The sequence below is a fragment of the Sylvia atricapilla genome, chromosome 2 (assembly GCF_009819655.1).
Source record: "Sylvia atricapilla isolate bSylAtr1 chromosome 2, bSylAtr1.pri, whole genome shotgun sequence".
Classification (NCBI taxonomy): Eukaryota; Metazoa; Chordata; class Aves; order Passeriformes; family Sylviidae; genus Sylvia; species Sylvia atricapilla.
In genome coordinates, this window is record NC_089141.1 from 88,227,389 (window position 1) to 88,241,595 (window position 14,207).

The following is a 14,207-nucleotide window of genomic DNA, read 5'->3' on the forward strand; positions in this document are numbered from 1 at the left end:
GGGGAGGTGAACGACCCCTCCCGGGAAGCGCATGGGGCTGGGGGACCGCAGCTCTCGGCAGCGGCTCCCGTCCATTTCCCGGGCAGGGCGGTGGGACCCCGTCTCCCGGCGGTGTGTCCCCTGTTTCCCGGGCAGGGCGGTGGGATCCCGTCTCCCGGCGGTGTGTCCCCCGTTTCCCGGGCAGGGCGGCGGGATCCCGTCTCCCGGCGGTGTGTCCCCGCTTTCCCGGGCAGGGCGGCGGGATCCCGTCTCCCGGCGCTGTGTCCCCGCTTTCCCGGGCAGGGCGGTGGGATCCCGTCTCCCGGCGGTGTGTCCCCCGTTTCCCGGGCAGGGCGGTGGGATCCCGTCTCCCGGCGGTGTGTCCCCCGTTTCCCGGGCAGGGCGGTGGGATCCCGTCTCCCGGCGGTGTGTCCCCCGTTTCCCGGGCAGGGCGGTGGGATCCCGTCTCCCGGCGGTGTGTTCCCTCTTTCCCCGCGCGGGGGCGCAGCGGGGCCGGGGCGGGGCGCGGCGCGGGCGGAGCGCGCCCCCCGGCGGCGGGCGGCGCTGCGCAGCGCCATTACCGCGGCCCGGCGAGGCCCCTCCCGCCGCCGGTGGGGAGCGCTTGGCGGGAGCGGCGGGAGCGGCGGCCGCCGGGATGCTGGGGGTGGCGGCGGCGGGGATCAACTGTAACAGGTAGGAGAGGCGCGGGGGCCGCCCGCGCAGTCCCGTCCCGCCTCCCGCGGCGGGCGGCTGCCGAGGGCGGCGCTTTGTCTCGGCCGGGCCGCTGTCACCGGCCGCTGCCCGGGAAAGGCGCGTTCCCGCTGCCGCCGCGGGCGCCGGCGGGGTCGGGCTGCGGTCCCGCCGAGGGGACGAGGGGCCCGCGGCCGTGCAGGATGTCCCTGCTGCTCCTCCTGTGGAGTGTCCGTTCCGCGGGGAAACTTTTCCCTGTCCCGGGCAGCCCCGGGAGCCGCAGCGAGCGAGGGGCACTGCAGGAACCCGCTCAGTCCCCCCGGGCGCTGGGCGCGGAGCGCAGGGCGGGCCCTGTGCCCTCCTGACGGCGGTCAGAAAACACCCCGAGCCGCGGCTCGCCCGTCCCGCGCGGCGTGAGCGCCGTCTGAGCCCCGTGTCCCGGGCGGTGGCTGTTTAAAAGCACCGTACTGAGTAACCTCGGCTGTGGATGTGGTGAGATCAGTGATGTTTTATGCGTATCCCACACTTACCGAGCAGTCCTGTCTTGGGGACGGGTTAATGCGGTGGACTACGGAAAGCAGGCGCTGCTCTTCTCATTGCCTTGCCCTGTGCAGTCGTTTCTTGGTGAGAAATGGCCCTAATTAAAGCACTTGGCAGAGTGTCGTGCTAATATGTCAAAACCTGGAACTGAGGGAAGGAAAAAGAGTGATTTTGTAGCTGTCTTGGACTGCAGGTACAGGACGGCTACTGGCACACAAACTTTAGCATGTCGAAAGACTGCCTTATCTTTTCCGTGCCTGACTTCTGCAGGCTTCTCCTGCTCCCCGCCATACCTTTGCAGCTGCTACAGCTTTTCTTCAAAGTCAGGCTGAGTTTGGGCTACAGAGGTGCCATCCTGAGCGAGGTGAGCCAGCTCTGCTCCCAGGATCAGTACCCTGATGTCCTGGGCAGGATCTCACCAGCCTTGACCAGCTTTTGCTCCAGCTGCAGTGCAGCCACATGCTTAGAAAAACATGATAATGTGATTCAGGTGTCCATATATATTGACATAACTGTTTTTTCTTCAGATATTCCAATAGCCAGTTGCTTTTCTAGTGGGTGGTAGATGCTTCCAGGCCGGGATTCTTTCTGCATTCCTGAAAGTGGCCGAGTTGTCAGTATTTGTGCTTGCCAGCATCAGTCGGTCACAGCCGCCTGTAGCTCTTTTCTTTCAGCCCCACACAGGTGCTTCGGCTGAGCCACCTTTTTGGCCAGGTAAACAGAGCAATTACATACTTGGCATCTGTTCTGCTGAAGTTGGCAGGGAGCGGGCCAGCTGCCCTGCTGGTACACGCTTCCAAGGATATGACCTAAGCTACACCCCTGGCACAGTGAGAAATTTTGTGACAAAGTCAGACTAGAGCCCCCTCTTGCTAATACTTGCACAGATGAAGTAGTAGGGAGCTTACCTGCAGCAGCCTGTGGCTAGCAACACATCCAGGGAAACGCTGGTGGCAGCAGAGGCATCCAGGGTACAGCTGGTGGCTCAAGCATCCCTTCACAGCAGCAGGAACAATCATGCTGCCTCCTGGCCAAGCAAATCCTCCCATGGCTGACAGTCAGCCTGGAGTCTTGCTGCTGCTAGTGTGCTCTGAATAAGAACTGTTTGCCCAGTGAAGGCTGGACATGGGGCCCCTGGGTTTCCTCTGTTCCTCTCACGGTTCATTGGGGTGAATGGTTGTATGGAGGACAAGGGGCTGTGCTGTGGTCAGGGAGCTGAAGGTGCTGTGCAGTTCACTGTCACAGAAGCTTGGCTCGGGAGAGCAGAGGGAGGTGCTGGCCAGGACAGGCAGTGCTGTCATCTGGCAGGGTGGCCCTGTGGCAAGAGGCTGTGGAGTCAGCTCCTTCGGAAGAGCTGTTTCCAGATCGTCTGGCTGAGGGGGTTTTCCGCAGACTATTCCAGTCCACTGAAGTGAAAACAAAGGGGTAGGACTCTAAAAAGATGCATTTTGATTTTGTAAAATGTGAGGAGGGAAAATTAAAAATTGGTGTGTTGTCTTGTTTTGATTCTTTGGGTTTAAAAAACCCACTAAAAATGTGACCTTTTCATTCAAACCTACTTTTTAACAAAATGTAAAGTGATCTCAAAGGCCTTCACAAGCTGGAATTCCTAAGGGGTTTTGTATCTTGACTTTTTGGTCTGATTTAGAGAGTTTAAGTAATCTGAATTTTGGTGAGGAAAACGAAAAAGGAAAGAATGATTTGAGGTCTCTCTCCAGATTTGATACATGGAAAAGCCGCAGACATCTGGTCAGCAGGTATGCACAAGGAAATACTCTTCCTTTTAGCCTTTTTTGTTTGTTTGTTTTATGAAGGCTTTTTGAACTTGAGCCACTCCTGTGGCTTTTGTTTTGCAACTAGAGGAACTTGCAGGCTGGTGCTGTCACTTGAACAATCGTTTCTGAGGCAGAGCTTTCTCACTCAGCATCACGCTGGGAGACCAGACTGTCCTAGAAGAGAGGGAATTGGGTAAGGAGGGATGCGCAGTGGGTCGATCAGTAGTGATGGGTTGTTCAGGATTGCTTGCTGTGCATACTGGGGCTGATAGCTCGTTGTGGCAGTGCCTGCTTGCTTTATAAATTGCCTCTGAGTTTTGTGGGCAGCTTTTTCAGCTGATTGTGCTGAACTCATCTTGATGTGTTATTATTGGAGTAAGTTTCATATGCGATTCAGAGAAAAACATTAGCTTCTCCATTCAGAACCATTATTATCTTAAGCTTTTGTAGTTTCCTAGAACAAACTGAGATTTTCTTTGTAGCAAGAAATACAGGCCAGCATGCAGCAAAATACTGGAAAAAGCCAGGTCCTCTTTATTCCAAGTATAACTACGCTTGAAAAACTAGCACAAACTCATTGGATTACATTTCTTATTCCACTGTAGACTGAAGCTGAAAAATGGGGGCACTTCATGGTGTTACTGGCTTTGATGGGGGATTCAAATAAGAAGCTAAATGTGGTGCTGCAATTTGGTCTCAGTTTTAGTGCACAGGTCTTTTTCTTAAACTGGCTCCATACAGTTACTGCAGGGGAACCGTTAATGGCCTGCAATATATAGAGGGTGGTTTGCGCAGTTAACAAATTATTTTTCAAGTTGCAGTGAAATATTTATTATTGGAGCACTTAAAGCAAGCTTTTCAGCTCCTGCAATTGTGGCTTCATGCTGTGTGTTAGATTACACATCCTGATTTGTCTGTGCTTTATTCTCCTCCAAAGCCCAGCTGAAAAGTTTTTCGCTCCATAGCATGATGCAATCTCTTACTACTTTTCAGTATAGGGAGGCTTTAATTATTAGCTGTGCTAAAAGCAGCTTGATAGTCAGTGGGGAAATTACTCATGTCAGGTCTTTCCATGATGGCGAGTGCTGATGACAAGGAAAATTAAATTGACAGTCACGTTTTCATAGCCAAAGCCTTCCCTTGTCTAAGCTATGCATAGTGTGAAAGAAGCAGCCATGTATGTGGTCTGCTGTTCTTGTCGTGTTAGGATGTGTTAAAGAGCACGTCACCCTTAACGGCCTGTGCAGAAGTGCTGGTGTTGGGGCAGAAGGGGTGAAAGGTCCTATTTCAATCTGACAGTTAGGGAAAATGTAGTAGGAGACTGTGCCCTAAGGTTAATATTTTTCTTTAATTTAGGTTCCTTTGCAAGTATTTCAGCACTTCCCTTCCTATGGTGTCTAAGTCTTTATGAAAATGCTGACTTCTGTTTTTTAAGCAGATAGAAGCGAGGAGGGGAAAAACTCAGGGTACTGTAATTTCCTTGGCTGGTTTTCTGTACCATAGTAATTCTTCATGTCAAACAGTTTGCTGAATTTGTCTCAGCATCTGGAGAGTATTAGCAATATCCAGGATGCCAGAAGCTGATGGTGTGGCCAATGACCAGCTATGGACAAAGTGGACCTCCTCTACAGCCTGAAGCCATGTTCCTGTGCCAAAATGGCGTAGTCTATAGTCTACAGTTGTAATGATATTTTTCATGCACCCTAGAGTGCATGAAAAATAGCATTGCAACATGGTTGGCACTCAGGAGGAGGTTTTATGCTCTGTATTTTTCATATTGATTGCTTTTCTTTAGATGTTAAATAAGACATTCTTGATTTCCAGCTTGGATGATCCTTCTTTTCATCACTTTTTGATTTATTAAAAAAACCTCACCAGCCACTTCTTTAGAATTCAATAAGGAGGTAGGTCCTTAGTCACATGGATTTTAGGGTTGTTCCAAATGCTTGTATTAAATAGTTTGAAGAACTGAGAGAGCACTGGTGGATGTGCTGTTGTCTGAGTAAAACCTGAACTGGTGTGGACAGTAGAGTTAAAACCAGGGCGGGGTTTATTGCTCGTGTCCTGGGTGGGGAATTGATGTGGATCATCTGGGGAGCTAAGGCATTGTTATGAGTTTATGAATATTGCCTGGGTGGCCAGAGCAGCATGGAGTGCTCAAAATTAAAAGGGTTTTCTGTATTAATATGTTGTTCTACTGTAGTTGGGGACACTGGGAAAGACCACAGCAAAGCAATGCAGTAACGCCAGCAAATATTTGGGAGGCAACAACATGGCAAAGTGGCTTCAGTCCAGACCCCACACTGACAGGCAGCAGCTGTGGGATTGATGTGGGGAGAGGGAACCGTGCAAAAATTATTTTCAAACCCTGGGAGGGAAAAAAGAGACCTCAGTACTTTGCAAGGACTCTTTTGTGAGGGCCTGGCCATCCCCACCGGGGCTGGGCGCTGCCTACCTGGGGCAAGGAACTGGCTGTCAGCCTTCTGTCTTGCAGAACCACAGCATCCCCAAGTCCTCCTTTGGTGTCTGCTGGCACACTCCACCTCTGATTTGGGAATGAAAAATACACTTGGCAAGCGGGGGAGCACCGACACTGCCGGGGGAAGGCATCCCCTGTGGATTCAGGGCTGAATTGGCACAGCAGCCTCTGCTTGAAAAACCCTCGTTTCGTAAGGAAATGCTTGCAAATAGGCACATAGTGCTGGGCTTTGCATATGCCCACCATGCTCTTCTGAACTGCATTGGTAGCAGGACAGATTTGTGTTTCATGGCAGAGAGACCGATATTTGTGCTGTATTAAGTAATTTACTTTTGCTAGGGTCTGCTGTAAGTGGGCTGATTCACTTGGCAATGGCCAGCTCTGGCCGGTGTTATGATTCAGGACAGACCATCTGCTCTTCCCACAGGCAGTGCTGATTACAGAGGCGTTTTAATTAAGCATGAGATTGTGCTACAGCTGCCTGGGGTGGCCCACACATTCCTGTCCCCCAACATTTCTTGTGCCAGCACCAGGGACCTGAGTCAGCTGAAAACCTGTGGTGAAGGAGGTTGGTAGATATGTAGATTTAAAATGGAGCTTATCTCAATCTAGATCAATTCCTTGATCTTGTGGGTGGCAGTGATGTCCGTGGGAAAGAACTTGGGAAAGGTGGCAATACGCATTTTGGCAGAAGTGTGGTTTTGTGCAGAGTATGTGAAAAGTGGAGTTCTCTGACAAGGTGTTGGGAATTTAAAGAAGGTGGGAGCAGTGTTTGGTGGTGGTCTGGGTCGGGTCTGGAGACTGCTTGTGGCTGCCCTGGATGCAGTGTCAGGGTTGGGAGTCCATGCTCTGTTGCACTGGAAGGGGGATCACCTACCTTCCTGTAGGTGGTTGGGGAAGGATTCTCTGGGCAGTTTTGCTTTTTGTTGTGGAAAGTGTACTTGAATGTGTTCTCTCTACAGCCTGCTGTCCCCTCCTACTGTCCTGTCAGAAGGGAAACCACACTGGCAGTGGTTTTGTCATAGTTCTCACAGGGTTGGTTTGCAGACATTCACCTTCAAAGGATTCAGAGGAAGGAAATCCCGTGCCCTGCCCCCCCGACACGTAGTTTATGGTTAGAAAAGGACACAGAATACTGTCACACCTTGATGCCTGTTTAAGTCTACCTGACATTTGTTGGTATGACAGAACTTTGTGATCTGGAGATGCCCTTGGGCTTTCTTCGCCCATTGCTTTCAGGTCCCAGAATATGTGTGCTGTTTGTACTCACATGTACTGTAGGGAAAAAAGAAGGAGCAAAATATGCTGTGAGGTCTTGCAGGCTGAGTCTTGTCATGCAGAGACAGAGCTGTGGGGCAGCCACAGCACACGTGGCTGCTGGCTTTTTCTCAACCACTGTGCCCTGGAGACAAGGCAGGCTGTGGGAGGGGGGCTTGTGGGGAGGTGTCCAGGAGCTTCACTGGAACTGAAACAAGGATAGGCACTTCTCTAAGGAGACATTTCTGTAGTACTTTGAACAACCCAGAAAACATTTTTTTTTCTCCTTTCTGTGTTTCCTTTTGTGAGTCTATGCAGTTGCAAGAGAGGGGCAGTATTCTGATTATATGAAAAAGGATTTGAAGTGGGGCATTTTAAAGCTGCTGCTGCTAAGAAAAAGCTGACTTTTGAATCTTTGTTCCTTCGTTCACATTTTTTCCTTTTTGTTAGCCAGTCTCAGGAAATGAGAACATTCTTTTGGCTTTCCGTGCCTGAGTCACATCTTATATATATATCTATCTATATATAAAAATATGTGAAAACATCTGGAGATGTTTGTTTCAGAGAGGTACTTGTTTTGTATTAGAGTGTCTGAGCTTTAAGTGTTTATACAAAGTCGGACGTTTCCAGAATTTCCCATACTTCTCTGGTTACAAGGACATGTATATTGCTCTCAGCAAAGCAAAGGGAATTGTGCTGATAACCTAGAGAATATACAGATACGTAAAAGTAAAGCCTTTCAAGAAAGTGAGAATTTGCTTTTCTTTTTTTGAAATTTAAACTATCAAAGCTATTGTTTACCTTGAGTTGCATCCAAACATTTAGTTGTTTAATGTTTGCTAAGTATGTATAAAAAAAAAAAAGTGTGAGGAGGAAAAAAGAAAACACCAGTAGCTTTTCTCTTGGGGTTTTGTGGGGGGTTTTTTTTGTTTGTTTTTTTTTTTAATTATTATTTTTATTATTTAAAAAGTATGGAGAAAGGAAGTATTTAAAAGCTTATTACACCCATCTCTACTACTGAGTGGGCTGACACTCACTGGGCTCGGGTAGTGTCCTGAGTGCATGGTGGGGTCTCCCTGCCTCCCTCTGTCCTCCCACCGGGGTCACAGGGAGATCGTGAGACCGCTCTGAAAGGAAAAACAAAAATCCATTTAGTTTAACCAAAGGCCAAATATTTAACTTTAGTGGGGGAGGTGGTGGGATTTAGGAGAAGGAGTAAAATTTCCACCCTTGGTTGTTTACCATAGCTGCACTGACAATGATGGGAAGCCGGGGATGGTGGGCACTGGTGGTGTCCTGTGCAGGGAGAGATGCAGGGATGGCATCAGTGGGGCGTGAGGATTCCCCTAAGGGGCTCCATCTGCCATGACCACATAACCTCCAGGTGTTCACAGCAGCTTCTCCTCCCACAGCTTCCACTGAAATGCCCTTGAGTTTATGGCTTGGGTACAAAACCACTCACTGATCAAATATTTTGATTGCATCCTGGCCTTCCTGTTAGTTTCTTTGATCTTTTCTCGTTAGTGGATTGTAGCGGACTTTTGAAAGTCTTGCTTGTTGAAGTAGTTGTACAAATATGATCCTCAGGGTAGGTGTTATTTAGAAAAGTACTTATCTCCCAGAAAAAAATATATACCTCCTTTTGCCCCTTTAGTGGGCTCATTTGCTATTGTGCATCAGAGAAGTGTGATTTCTATAATTATATCAGAGAACAGTAGTTTATTGTTAATTGTTTGAAATAATCTAAAGGCCAGTGGGTCTTATTCCTTTGGCTGATTTCCTGTTCATTCGAACACTGAAGAAATGTTTCAGGTTCACATTAAAAAAAAAAAAAAAAAAAAAAAAAAAAAAAAAAAAAAAACCCAAGAAACTCACAGAGCCCAGACTATCTTGGGGGGTGGTCGGTGGCATCTGAAGGGCTCACAGCTGTGGGATTAATCCCCCTCTGTTGCATTCTCTCACAGTTACAATTTCTCCCTTTTCAAAGCAGAAGGGCTCCCCTTCTCCATGGGAATCCTGTTCATGTGATGTCCCTTCTGAAATGGCTATGTACAGCCTCCCTGAATGCCATGCTGGAAGCTGGATGTCTTCAGGCACTGGCACAGGGCTGTTTGGTCACCATGTGGGGTTTAGCTTTGGGTGGTGGAGAAATGAGTTGTGCCATAGCATTGCAGTCAGATGAAGTGAGGGAGGAGGGCTGGAATATTGCTGGTGGCTACACATGGTGTAAGCCTAAAGGTCAAAATTGCCAAACTTTGTCTAAGACTGAAAGCCACATTTTCCTTATTGTCACATGCAGGATAGGAATTACCAAACTTCGCTCCAGCAGGACTGGAGGTGTTCCATGTGTGTCAGGGTTCTCAAGGAAAGGCAGGATGCTTCTTGGTGTCACCTTATACCCACGGGAAGACAGATGTAGTGCTAAAGGGAATCCTGCCTCCGGTATATTGCAGCTGTGTTAATTACCAAAGGGTGGCAACAGCCTTGCCCTCACTGCTGTGGGTGTGATAAAAGAGTGAGTTATTGGTGGAGGGTCACTAGGAGTCTTCTGGCTGTGCTGTGAGGAGGAAGGGACAGGAGGTCCTGTGAGGGACAGATCAGGTAAGCTGCTGTACGATGGACAGATGGGGTGAGGTGGCCGTGCTTAGGGACAGGAAGCAGCGAGCCAGAACTGCAGAAGGAAGAGAGAAGAAGGAGAGAAAGAGCCAGAGCTGCGGGGAGCTGCCCATAGGATTGCTACATAGAAAAGATCTGAAAGATGTCTAGATAACAAGGTGCTGATATTTGAAGCCCTCTGAAGTTTTTATTGAAGCACTCTGAGTGTGTGGCCATCTGGACTATGGCACATACTGGAGGCAAATCTCACCCTGCAGCTGCTGCACTTCAGACCCATCCGATCAAGCTGAAGATGTCTCTGCCCAAGGCAGACCTCACTTCCAACCCAAACAATTCTATTATCCCCTCGACAGCCTGCATTAAAATCTGCTGCTGGACCTGACCTTCATTTTGAAAAGTATGGAGCAAATGCAGCACTGTTTTCAGCGTCCTGTATTAACAAGGCTGCTCCATTTTGATGGGAGTGAAGCTCTCTGTGCTTGTGATTGCTGATGCACTGCAAGGGGAAATAATTTGGACCTCTTGTGTCAAATTGCATCTGAGTCACAAATGTGAAAATCAATATTTTTATCCTTACCCTGCAGAGATGGGCAAACAGTACAGTTAAGAGGATCCTTGACATCACCCTTGGGAGAATTACTAGCGCATGATAAAATGGCAAAGAATCCAGGAACAGTAATATTCCATTACTGCTCAGGTGTCATGACGAATCTTTCTGCTCACCTTGGGCTGTTTATTAATTTATGAATAGCTTTGTCAACTTGTACTTCAAAGAGAAATTCAAGGAGTTTAATGTCAGTATGTGATACTGGTGTCTTTTCAGGGCAGTTTCAGGCAGGACAGATTCCCAATGAAGACAGAATTACATAATAATGTGTATTTTGTGTCATTTGAGGTAAAAGTGGTCTTATAATTTTTACCTCGTGGATTTTGGTAATGTTTAGCTGTGTAGTGATTTGATTTCAATCATGGATTTTTCTTGTTAAATCCAATAGCACACAGTTAAAAAGGTACAGTAGTGTTAATTCCATGCATGTACAAAAACAAGCACCAGAGTTCACAGAAGGGATGGGATGGGGCAGATGCTGGGATCTCAGTCACTGTGTGCCCAGCAGAGCAGCTGCAGCCATCACAGTCATCACTAGGGCGGCTGAGGCGGTGGTAATGTGGCGTGGGAGGTTTTCTGTGGGAAAAAGGGCTGTGTTCTCCCAGAGGAGGAACTGCACCGCTTAAAGCTGTCTTCTAGTGTCCAGCATGTGTAAGCATGAAGGGTCTTGATGATACAAATTTCAAGTAGAGGATTTTTCTCTTATATACTGAGTATTTTCTCTTGTATATTGAGGTTTGCATTGCCAGGTATTTGCTAGTTGTCCCTGCCACAGTAGGAGGGGAATATAGTGAAAAGCTGCTGAGTCCAGATTTTTTAACCTATCATTAATCCCTTGTCATGAAAGTAAAGGCAAAATGAGCAGGGCCTTAGTTGCAAGTCAAAAGATTTTTCAGCTTGGAAAGAATAATATATCAGTTCTGTGTTCATGGTTTGAATAGTAATATTCTTGGAGCTGTTCTTGGAGATGCAAGGAAGGCAGGGTCTACCTGAATTATTGTAAAGAAATGCATAGTTTAAAAAAACAACTTTTCTTTCTACTGTAGAGATGTCTTATGAAGTTCATGTTGATTTAAAGTTTAATAAGGTAAAAGTGTTGGTGCTGTCAGTATCCAATATTTCATCTTTTGGTGCTGAATTAGTGGTCGAATGGAAGTGTGGCAAGGGCATTAACAGAATTGCATTTACTGAAAACTTTTTCCTATGCTTTTTTCCTTATGATGTTAAGAGAAGTCAGGGAGGACAAGAAGATCATATTTGTTTCAAGTATTCGTATCTTAAAGTGAACATTAAAAATGTTTAGAAAGGACGTACTTGCTTTTCAGAAATTGATAGTGAAATGTATCTAAGCAAAAATAATCAAATTAATTTATTTAGTCTGAAGACAATACAGTCCTGCTCATGCAGAGCCCTGAAGTTAAATTCCTGAGTTCACTCAGGTCAAGTTATGAGTTTAGATTTTAATTTAGACCAAGTTCTTGAAGCCAAGAACTCAAGTGCAAAACATGTCCTCAGTTAGCAGGATCTGGGTTCACCCCCACAGTTTGTGGCTTATGTGAGGGTTGAGTGTGTTTGTGTTCTGTATTCTCTTTATAAGCTTTTTTGTAATATACATCTGTCTGGCAAGTAAAATATTCAAGCCAACCACACAGGTAAGAAGAGTGGCAAGAGAAAATACAGTTGTTGGTGGGTTTTTTTAAAGTGATTCTGCCATAAATTTTTAATTCTGTTCATTGTGTACAGGCAAATGTTGCAATAGGTGTTGTCTCCAAATTATTACTAGCAATTGCCTAGTCAGGCATATAAATGAACACTTCTGAAGTCTTTCTTCTAAGGCAAGAAATGCACCATCAGGAATTAAAAATTTCAACCCTCAGCAGATGATGGTGTGGCACCAAAAGCACTGTGGCAAGGGGTGCTTTGTTTCTGCCTGTCTCCTCCACAAATGTTGGACATTTTTGTCCTGGATGCTGGGAAGTTGCGCCTGCCCCTCGTTAGGATGCTGCAAAGGGAGGGAGAAGCTGATGCTGTGGCATGGCACAGCTCAGCCAGGGGAGGGGTCCCAAATGGTTGCTCGATGGGTGGTAAAGGTTACAGACCTTCCTGCCATGTCTGTCCTCATGGGCTTGTGCAAACATGCAAAGTTTGCTCCATTTAAGTTACAAAGGAGTTGAGAGAAACAAGCAGCGGCATCTGGGAGCATCCAAACACAAGGCAATACTTGGCAGCCTATGTAATAACACGGGTGTGGGAGCCCTCCTGGCCACCTCACCAGCTGGTAACTCTGCCTCTCCTGTCTTCCCTCAGAACCGGAAGAGTTTTTTTCTTATCTACCTTATCATTTTTTTATTACCTTGTCATGGCATACTATGATGTTTGATTTCCTAGTAACTCAGGTGTATCCTGTTTCTTTGCTTCTGTAAATAACACATTTTCTGTGCTATAAAATGTGTGCTTTTACAGAGGACACCCATCTTCAGTGCTTCATCAGCCCACACTACAACAGAGGCTTTCTCTTCATCACAGAGGCACAATGCTGTGCTGTGAACCTATTGCACTCATAACTTACGTACGGGGGGGAGACAAGAGGAAACTGCTGAAGTCAGGGATTGTTGGCCTATTCAGTACTTATGAAGAGCCAAACTGAGCTCAGTTCTAGCTAGCTAGCCAGGGTGCTACTGCTTGCTTCACTAGAGTTTCTACACAGGTACTGCCTGCATGACCCCTTACTCACAATCAAGTTTCTTTCAAATCTTCAGGGGTGTGTTACTGACTTCGATAGAAAATAGATTAATGAAACTTTGTGACAGTTCCTCAAGACTGTATGCATATAAATGGAGAATTCTACACCGGTTTGATTATCTTCAGCATGTTGTTAGGGACGAAGAAAGGACCGTATGTTTGGCTTCTCACTGTTTAATGTTTCTGATAACATGCAAATTCTAGAGGTTAGTTAAAGTAGTACATTTAGGAGAGCAAGTCTAAACCAATTTTCCTCAAAGCCAGTTGAAATTCCACTGCCCTCTTTAATGGGGCTTGATTTAGTCTAAAGGGTCCGTAAGTGGAACATCAGTGGTCAAATAAGACAACATACCTGCTAATACTTGGAAACTAGTTGTGTCAGCTTTGAAACCTTGCTGCTTTGTCTGAGGTATAGGGACAAAACCATCACTGTTCTGAATTAGCTCTGTGTGGATGGTACAGTAAGGTCAGCCTTGTAAGAAGAGGATATTTTCCTGATCTCTGATTTCTCATATTTAAAGAAGAGCATCTGGTTATTAGGCAGAGGGGTCCACTATGCCTGGCCAGTGTCACATCCTTGTGCCTGTTGATAAATGCCTTCAATTGAAGTTATTGTACGCTGGATTTGATACCTGGCAAAGGTTTGTATACTTTATATCTTGTTTTTATAAATACTAGGTCTGTTTCAGCTTTTTTTAATACAAATGACCTGAATTTAATTTAAAAAGATCATTATACAATATATGTGTGTGTGTGTATATATGAGACCTTGTAGTTTTACTTACAGCATTTTTCAACAGATCTCTTTGATGCCTTTTTTTTTTTGCTGCAGTTGGGTTCTCATAGTTTGGCAAATGGCCATGCAAATGTAAAAGTGTGAAAGAAAACAAAAATCTGAAGAGCAGAGCAGGTCACTGTCACCACAGGTCTGCTTGCTCGTAGGAGCAGAGGCCAAATGACCCTCTGGTTTCAGTCTTATGCAGTGAAGTGTTAAGAAGTTGTGTATTAACCCAGTGTACTGCTAACTGGTATAGTTTAATTTACATTTTTAGCCCAGTAGCCACTTGGTGGTGGCCTGAATGTTGCTCTTTGGTGCCAACAAAGTGGTTATGGATGGGTAAGCAAGGAGGAGGTTCCTGTTCACAGGGGCTTTTGTGAGTCCTCAGTCACACCCCTCTGAGGTGTGAATTTTACAGCGAGTGAGTTGTGTTCATGAAACGGAGCTGAGCTCTGGTCTGGCAGTGGAGTTACTGCTGCAGGTGGGTAAGGTTTGGAGTGGGATTGGTGTCTATGGAACTGTGGGTTGTGGGGCTCCTGGTGACCTGCCTGAGAGCTGGGCTCTGCCTTGGGGACACATGGGTCCACTCTCAGGCTGGTGGTGTTCTGCACTAGTTAAATTTTGACAAAGTGAGAACACCCATTCAGGAAAGAGAGAGCAGGGGAGAAGTGCTGTGCCTTGTAGCAGTGGTTAGTGAATGTTGCACGTGGATAAAAGAGCAACAGGGAAGTTGACATTTATACA

The 14,207-nt window shown here is 46.8% G+C and overlaps 1 protein-coding gene across 1 annotated transcript in view; it reads left to right on the top strand.

Moving 5' to 3' along the window:
• Nucleotides 1–579: 579 nt before the first annotated feature.
• Nucleotides 580–14,207, top strand: part of LIMS1 (LIM zinc finger domain containing 1) — a 68,287-nt gene continuing 54,659 nt past the window's right edge. Inside the window, exon 1 of the mRNA XM_066313733.1 lies at nucleotides 580–672. Within this exon, the coding sequence (XP_066169830.1) occupies nucleotides 635–672 (38 nt within the window). The 5' untranslated portion in view covers nucleotides 580–634. The remainder of the gene's footprint in view (nucleotides 673–14,207) is intronic.